Source organism: Cyprinodon variegatus, unplaced genomic scaffold, assembly GCF_000732505.1.
Source record: "Cyprinodon variegatus isolate N-32 unplaced genomic scaffold, C_variegatus-1.0 Scaffold152, whole genome shotgun sequence".
Lineage (NCBI taxonomy): Eukaryota > Metazoa > Chordata > Actinopteri > Cyprinodontiformes > Cyprinodontidae > Cyprinodon > Cyprinodon variegatus.
The window spans coordinates 223,635-232,605 of NW_015150605.1; the positions used below are offsets into that span (position 1 = coordinate 223,635).

Sequence of the window (8,971 nt, forward strand, 5' to 3'; positions counted from 1 at the left end):
AATCAGAATCAGAAATACTTTAATAATCCCAGGAAGAAAAATTAATTTCGTTAAATGACTCCATATGTAATAGAGTGACTATAGGACCAGTTTGATATAACACAATTTCATACAATATATATAATTAGGGGGTCCCCGCTCCATCTCGCAACCAGTTTGGGGGTCCTTGGCTTTGAAAACTTTGAAGACCCCTGTTTTAGATGTTTCTGAGGTTCAGCAAACCTGATTCAGATGATTGCAGTTCAGCAAAGCCTAATAATCTGCTATCAATTGATAACAGGTGTGTGAAAATTGGGAAACATCTAAAACATGTAGGGCAGTGTGCCTTGAGGACCAGGATGGAAAAACACTGCTCTACAGGTTGCTAATCTTGGTCAATAGTGAGAGGAGGGGCGAGGGGGCTGATCAAAGGAGGGCTGAGAGACATAAACTGCTTTGAGAGTTTCATAATCTGTTATTTTTCATTAAAATCTACTGATGGTTTTATTAGTATATTGATTAGAGGAAATAACACTGATTCCCACTACTGATAACTTTTTAATCCTGTAACGTCCTAATCATGTAATATTTAGTAAAGTTCACTGTCATCCCAAAAGAATCGCATAATCCTTGAGGATCCCCCAAAAAATGTCCTCTTTTGGTCAAAGGTGGTTTGCCATCAGGTTCCTAAACATGCAGGGTGACCCATTATATTTTGTGACAGTGTGGTGTTGCCACTGGCCCTCACTAAACCTGGAAATTACAAACTATCGACAACTAGATAACACCAAGCATGCAGACCCCACCATGAAGAACATTTCCTATCTGACAGTGTTAAGGAGTCCTTTAAAAACATTTCCAAATTAACCTTGGGTAAAAATAACCCTAAGAGCTGACAACCAATGTATGTTTCTATAATCTTTCTATTTGGCAAACCATTCATACTAAAAATACTTTTTTCAGGAACAACCTGACTGTGTTTGACATGGTGGTCCTACAAGGCCACGGGGCCAAAGAGCTGCTAAGAGTCGGAGGAAAACTGCCCGGCCCGGGAGCCTCTCTACGATTCAACGTTCCTCAGTCCACTCTGATGGAGTGTCGTGACGGTGAGAGAAGCAATCAGCTCTCCTCATAGCGGGAAATTCTTCCACATTTGGTTTTGATTCAGCTATAAATGGACAGATTAAAGGCAGCTTTTTTCTTCCACAGGCCTGCGCACCACTAAGCCTCTCTTTGCAATCAGGAAGAGTTTTAAGGTGGAGAACGCCGGAGAGCTTCCTTTGACAGTCATGTCCATGAATATTAATGGTTACTCCTGCCAGGGGTATGGCTTCGAGGTGCTTCAGTGTCATTCCTTTAGCCTTGAGCACAACACCTCCTCTGAGATAACAATTGCGTAAGAACATGAACTTATTTTCATTTGTGGTGCCTTTTTACTTCCCAAGCTGTCATTTTACTCTGACCTTTTCGTTTTCTTTGGTTTGTTTATAGGTTTACACCAGACTTCACGTCATCCTGGGTGATTCGTGACCTCACCCTGGTGACATCTCGGGGCAGCTCTTTCCCGTTCACCCTCAATGTGACACTTCCCCACCACATGTTACCTCTCTGTGCTCAGGTGGTACCGGGCCCCAGCTGGGAGGAAACCTTTTGGATTGTCACTCTCATATTCACATGGTTAGTGCCAATTTAGGTGTTGTCTCCATACAGGATACAGGAGGAATTTACTCCCAGATGCTTTTCCTGATTAAAAGCATTTTAAAATGAGTAGTATTCAAGTTTCTGCCTGAGCTCAGCTCAGCTCTCCATGTTAGTCTTAAGCTGCCTTCATACCGAAAGTGTTTTGGGCATCAAAAACGCCAAAATTTGGAAGCTGAATCAAACTGTGGTCAATTTGCTTTGACACTCTGGATGCTCGGCGCGCTGGTTCTTTTTCTGCTATGTTCTTAAGCTACAAGATAAACAGTAGCTTGGTATTATTTAGTTTGATAAGGTGGAAAAATTGTTTTGACATGTTTTAAGGGAGAAAGTTCACCTCCATAGATCCTCTGTGCAGTCAGTTCATCAGGATTATGATCCCAATAAAATATGCAGTAACACCAGACCAGAATATACAATCAGATATTTTTTATCGGCAGGTTGTAACATTTTTAGTTAATTTGGGTATTTATAAACTGTTTCACCATAGTTCATATAAAAATGTTTCAGTGTAGTAATCTTGTCCAAAGCTCGCTCTCTTTTTCTTGTACATAATCAATTCTTTTGTTTTTGTTTTTTAACCTTTGGAGTTTAACTCCTTGATATTTATATATTTTTTATATGCAGACAGCTCTGCAGAAATAATGACAGCTTGCTTGTAGTGTGAATTTCTCTCAATAAACTCTTGGATCAGCTTTTCTGATTGGCTGACGCTCTGATGTCTAGTGACAAAAGTAAAATTTTCTGAACTCCAGCGTCGAACGGCCGGATGCGCCGCTCCCCAATAGACTTGGCATGTAAATCAGAATGTTAATCACGTAAATCAATTTCTTTGACAGCCAAAATACATTCGGTGTGAAGCAGCTTCAGTCAGTAAGCTGTGCAGCCAATTTCTAAAAACGACTTCCTGTTTTCAGATAGATGGCTTGAAAGATTCCAGTTAATTTGTTATCTCTATAATATTTTACACTCATGAAGTTCAGGTTGGAAAGGTTCATTTTCCACCCTTTATTTTCAGATTTTATAGGGGAAACTTTTGTAACAATCGGAATTTTTGTTTTATTTATTTATTTCTGGGCTGCATCTATTTAGGGACCAAAAACTCTTAACTCTTCATTTTGCTAGTGTGTAAAATTGCTGCTTCTGCTACAAAATAAAGTGGCCATTTTTAGAAATACAGCTTATAATGACAGAGCGTACTCTATACGACATTAAAAAAACAAAAAAGATTTTTGATGGTTTCGCTAAAACATACTTTATTTTTCTCTCTTTTAAAGTGAACTGGTGAAAAATCTTCATGATCAAAAAACAGTGTTTTAAACTGTGACTATTTCCCAAGCATTACCACTATAAGAAAGAGAAGGATGTTTATTTGAAGGAATTCACTGTTGCCTGGTTGATGTGTCCCAAAATGCACGCAGAGCTGCAGCACCACCCGTTTCCTTCACTTTTCTTCTCTGTTTGTCTTTCCAGCTTCTCCTTGGTTGGTGTGTGTCTGATGGCCTTTCATCAGGCTCAGTATATCCTCAGGGAGTTCTCTGCTCCTAGCATCAGGAGCAACCACAACTCTGTCCTTTCCCGGGAGAACAGTTCTGTCAATAATATCACCCCCAATGGAGTCAAGTATGTCAAATACAATTTTTTGTCCATTATAGTACAGTTTGTATTGCTAAGATTAACCATTATATATTGTGTGTCTGTGCAGTAAATCCAAAGGCAGCTGTAAGACCTACATAGACACCTGTCACACTTCTGATAAAGGAAAGGGGCGGGGCTCATCTGCTTTGGCCAACAGCCCCACCCCTCGTTCTCAGTCCTCGAAGAAGGGCTCCTCAGCCTCCACCTCCCAAACACAAAAGAAACACAAAGTGTCACTTTATTACACAAAACATAAGCCCAGCTCAGCCACAGCTACAGCTGCAACCATGGATGAAGAACATGAGGACCTCACACCAGATAGTTCCCTCACCCCAGACTCCTGCGACAACAACAACCAACCGGCTTTCATCAGCGAGATGGATAAAAAGACATCCCCAGGCTTCACAGAAGACGTCCAGGGCAACATTGAACACAGCATGTCAGCAGCAGTTATGTTTCCCGTGGAAATACCTGCTGGTTTCACTGAAAATGTCACAATGGGTGCAGGACCCAGACCGAGCCTGTTAATCTGCAGTCCTGTGGAGAGCAGCTGCAGCGAGAAAAGGGACACTTCAGAGCTGGAGGTATAGCTGCAGAAGTTAGAAAATGCATTTCCTTTGTTTCCCTTCTTGTTCTGGACACTTCCAAGAATGCATTAGCTAATCTAAATGTTTTCTTTACAGATCCATTTCGCAGAAGATGCTAAAGATCAGAAAAAGAAAGCTCTGAATACAGAGATGGGCACAGCAATGGGGAATAATAATAAGGGAAAGAGGAGTCGAAGAAAGACAGAAAATGTCTCCAGGTAGAACAAACATTCCTGATTCTTAAAAAGATTTACTTTTGAATGGTTGGGATTTAAACTGATATAAATTTTAATGTGAGAAAATACCTGATATTTGTGATTTAGATTTTATTGTTAGAAAGATCTTTATAACACATTGATATGTCAGCAGTGTTGTCAAATGTTATCTGATCCCCACAAAGACTTAAACTTTTAAAACATTTCGAAATGTGGGTTAGTGTTACGGTACTTGAGCAATTTCTGGTCTTGCTTTATGAAGCATTTGGATTTATTTTTATTATCTGTGTTTGTTTCTGAGTGATTGTTGCCAACCTTCATCAATTTGCCCATTGTTGCATGAAACTTTCTATACAAAACATCTTGTTGAAACCAAACCCTTAAAATATCCCTTTTTTGCTTTTTGTTATTTTTAACTCTAGTCCTCCTGAGCACAATGTTATTACAGTACCAGAAAGGGAGAAGGAGCCAGAATGGAAATCAGGGGAACGCAACATAATCAGAAACCACAACAGAAACCGTTGCTGCAACGGTTTTCTGCCAGAAGTGCTGAAGACAGGACAAGGTGCTGAAAACCTGCTTAAACAAAATGGTCGGTATTAATTTGACTCTAAAGATTCCAGAATTCACAATTTAACCAAGAGTATTCAGAGTAAGGAAGAAAATAACCTTGCTTCTTGTTATTTTTCTGGCAGGTGTTTGTCCAAGTCGCAGCCGGCGAAGGTGTGGAGCAGAGCGACGCACTGGGGGAGTGTCAGAGTCGGGCTCAGACTCCGGCAGTTCGTCGGGCGGTGTGAGGGCCAGCAGAGGCAGCTGGGGAAGCTGGAGCAGTGCGAGCAGCATGGAGGGAGACAAGGACCACAGTGCTCGAACGCAAGCCTGTGCTACCTCATCTAGAAAAAGTATAAAGCAGCTTTTAAAGCTTCATTTGCGATTAAATGTAATTTGTAAATCTCACAGGTGGATAGATATGTCACACAGGCAATAAGTAAACCTCAAAAGCTAACGATTTTAATTTTTTTTAAATGTCTTTTTTTTCTCCCCCCAGGAGATTCCACGCAGTACTCTGTCTACCCCACAGACAGGGACTGCTACCAAACCATCAATAACAATAACAAGGCCTCAAGGTATTTCCCTTACCACACATTTCTTTCTGTGATTTTTTTTTATATACTATAAAAAACATCTGCCTTAAGTCCAACAAGAAAGTCACATTTTAATGGGGAAATTTGCACAACTTGAAGCCAAGGGGAACTCTATCACAGGAAGAAGAGTGGCTCATTGGATTCTGTCCAACATGGAGAATTTATACATTAGCTTAAAAAAAAATGTTCTAGGATCCAAACTTATTTCACATTGTAGGTTTTTAAACGTGTGGTAGTGGACAGAGATAATTGAAACATTAGGAACATTGTACTTTTATGCAGAGTTGACATTCAGGTTTGTTGCACACTAGTCTAAAGATAAAAGTACATCAGAACAAGTTACTTTCAAGGTTTTTGATGCAGATTCTTCATATTGGTTTTTGTTTTTTAGCTCAAACATTTTGTACAGCAAAGACACGTGCCAAAGCCCAGACCCAGCTCCATCAAACTTTGTCCCCAGCTTTGCTGATGTTGCTGCAGGAATGGACAGGAATATGGGTAAAGACCAAAACACCTGCTTTTAAAACAAGCATCGACATAATGTGGTTTTCAACTTTGATCTCTGATGGAGTTTTTATTTTCTCCTTGGTTGCTGTCAGGTCATTATGTGCCTGAAGACACGTGGTCTGCTCCATCAATTCCTCTAACCAATGAGTTCAGGTACAACACAACAGAAGCCCAGCCCTACATACCTCAGCCACCAGTCACTGCATCTTACAACGGGTAGGTTTTGAAAAAAAAAAAAAAAACTCTTACAGATGTTTTTATTTTTTGTACTTTTATTCTTAGCTACAGTATGTAATGCCTTTAAACTGATTGGGTATTTGAGATCTACACAGCTATGTTCTTTGCTAAAAGCATTGCACAGATTTATGTTGTTTGACTGGAAAAGCAATATAACTCCGTGTTTGACAATCTCCTGTGCACTTTGTTCTGCTGCTGCCTTTAACAATGGTGATCAGAAAAGCCCTGCTACCATAGCAGGACCTTTGATCTGTCAAAGTGTGGCTCCAAGAAAGTTTAATTACTCTGGGAAAAAATTATGAGAAGGCTTTTTAAAATCCAGAATAACAACTCAAAAGAGGCCATTTAAATCCGTCCTGCGTTAGAACTATAAACGTTAGTGTGTTACTTTTAATCAATAATGTTTTAAAATTATTAAGTTTATTTTTTGTAAAAATAAAAAAAAAGATAAAATCAATAATACTAATGTAGTCATTATTTCACAGCCTCCCTGTTTTATACTAGTCTTTAGCTGCTAGTTGCTAATATTTAACATTAGCTAACATTGCCTATGCTGTCCTGAATGTCTAGCCTACCCACCACCAGTTAAGATAAAGAGGCCTGGTGGCCTTTTTGATGTCTGAGATGCTCTGCCAGGGTTGATTGGTTCCCCTGTAGGTACCAGATCTGCTCAGGGCCCTGCACATGCCAGTGACATTATGCTATATGATCCTTCACCCCCCACCCCACCCTGTGGAAAAAAAACTGTTACTGATGGAAATTGTTCTGATGCTCCTGCAGTGAAGTTTTATGATTTTACAGATGATTACTTCAGTTCTTAACATCTATTTAAAAAGCAGCAATTTTGTTCTCCTGCAGGTTCACTTGGACTAGTGCCAACAATCATTGTAACAGTCCCTGCAGCTACATAGGTACGTCTACTCGCCAGTTTCACTTCCTTAAGCTTTTCAAACTACTGCAATATGTTTCCAGTTGGTTTGATCCTCAACATGTTTGTTGGAATGATTTTCCAGGTAATGGACCGTTTCACAGTGGTTTCCCCAATCAAGAGGGGCACAACATCCACGGCAATCAGAGCAGCTGGACGGAGGAGCAGCCTCAGGAATCCCCCACAACCTGGAGCTCAGCAGCATGTGTGGGCAGCAAGGTGAGCCATCATGGATGAGAAACAAAGAAATGAGACAAACGTATCAGAAAAGATCCTAGTACCACTAAGCTGCTTAAAGTAGCTGCCAGTATAACATCTGTCCTTTCACTTTTTGCAGCCATATTTCTCGGGGACCCGCAGCCTCTCTCCCATGTCCAGCCTGTTTGGCTCCATCTGGACCCCCCAGACCCATTTCCCACCTGAGCGATCGGTCCCAGTGTCCCCGATGTCCCCAATCACCCCCATCACCCCACCACACTCCCCGTTCACCCGTGAGCCCGAGGGGACCTACAGGCCCATCCAGTACTCCGGCTTCAACCCGTTTGGCCCGCACATGAACCTGGACATATGGAACTCTTCGTCCAACCGCAGCTCCAACTCCCAGCTCTCCAACGACTCCGGCTACTGTGGAGACGTCTGAATCAAAACCAACATGGCAGAAACTTAATAGTTGCAAATGCATAAAACCTGATATATAAAAGAAAGGAAATAAAAATGAATGTTCTTTTATCAACAGTGGGGAAAAATGTGAATGTTTCTTTTCTTTTATGTTCCAATTTTCAGATGTTAATTGTTGTGAGAGGTGAAGCATTTGTTGTATATTTTTCTAGATGTTTTGCAGTTTTGATCATAGAAAATAAAAAGCAAGGTTTTGTACTTGAAGAACTATGGTCTTTATTTTAATGAAACCACATTGATGAAGTAGTTCAGTGCTGACCATAATAAACGGCTCCCTTGATAAAACAATAAAAGAAACCCTTGAAATTAATTTATCTCTTATAATAGCATGATGCCGTATTACTAAATTTAGAGGAATTCTATTCTTATATTTATTTTGCTGAGGAAAGATTACTGCATTACCACACAGATTATACAGCAAAATTCCAATAAGTTGATCTGGAGATGGGGTAGGACCGTTTGAATTAAGGCTTTTCTCAGGCAACAAACATGATAGCAGACGTGAGATAAAGTGCAATAGATGTTTGGAAATGTGCAAAATCTCTACATACGGATTCTTTAAATCATAATCTTTACTAGAGCGTGATTGCACACTTGATTGAATGGCAAGGCAAATGCTGGTCATTTAATTTGGTGCTATAATATTTGATGTTACCGGGTGGGTCAAACATAGACTGAACTCTCCACCCCATTTACCACTGGCTGGGGAAACTCCAAACCTGCACAGCGGCAGCGACCAAAGGTGAGCCATTTTAGTTTCCTTTTTGCACCATCTGTCAAGGTCTAGTACCTGACAAACAATCAAATGAAATCCAACAATCCATGAAATTATTTGTGATTGAAATAAAAATGTTTTGAGATGTTTATATGTTCCCCATATTCAGGGATTAAAAAAAAAAAACGTGAAAAAGTTAAAATTAAAAATTTTTTAGTCCTAAATGTCAGTATTTTGTCAGTAGGCTCCTCATTGTTATCTTCAAGGTCTTATTTAAGTTTCATAGTATAGTGAAATAATCTTGCATAAAAAATATTAGTTTTATTAAAGGATATATACTTTAATACAAATTCAGTTTCTTTACAATTTTTAACTCGATGTGTAACATGAAATAGAAACTTTGAATATTGTAAAACAAACCCATTTACTAAAGATTAGATATTTGAAGATCATTAAAGTTAAGATAGTTATCTTTTGTCAGCAGATTTAATTGACTCCATGAGCTTAATGCATAATTAGAAAAAGATTTACCTCTTTGTTGTCAGTTCAAGGATGTGAATTTCGTGTTTTCCTCCTCCCTTTTTTCCCCCCTCAATCTATCCAGTTCTTAAGTTTGCAAAACATATTTTAAGTCATAGTGTTAA

The 8,971-nt window shown here is 39.6% G+C and overlaps 1 protein-coding gene across 1 annotated transcript in view; it reads left to right on the top strand.

Annotated features, from left to right (window-relative positions):
- The window catches only part of kiaa0922 (KIAA0922 ortholog), a 34,296-nt gene extending 26,471 nt beyond the window's left edge, over positions 1–7,825 (top strand). The window contains exons 21-34 of the mRNA XM_015377353.1: positions 943–1,085; positions 1,189–1,375; positions 1,471–1,656; positions 3,151–3,300; positions 3,383–3,899; positions 3,999–4,120; positions 4,540–4,709; positions 4,813–5,019; positions 5,166–5,244; positions 5,654–5,760; positions 5,862–5,985; positions 6,865–6,917; positions 7,020–7,153; positions 7,272–7,825. Coding sequence (XP_015232839.1) covers positions 943–1,085; positions 1,189–1,375; positions 1,471–1,656; positions 3,151–3,300; positions 3,383–3,899; positions 3,999–4,120; positions 4,540–4,709; positions 4,813–5,019; positions 5,166–5,244; positions 5,654–5,760; positions 5,862–5,985; positions 6,865–6,917; positions 7,020–7,153; positions 7,272–7,574 — 2,482 coding nt within the window. The 3' untranslated portion in view covers positions 7,575–7,825. The remainder of the gene's footprint in view (positions 1–942; positions 1,086–1,188; positions 1,376–1,470; positions 1,657–3,150; positions 3,301–3,382; positions 3,900–3,998; positions 4,121–4,539; positions 4,710–4,812; positions 5,020–5,165; positions 5,245–5,653; positions 5,761–5,861; positions 5,986–6,864; positions 6,918–7,019; positions 7,154–7,271) is intronic.
- The last annotated feature ends 1,146 nt before the right edge of the window (positions 7,826–8,971 follow it).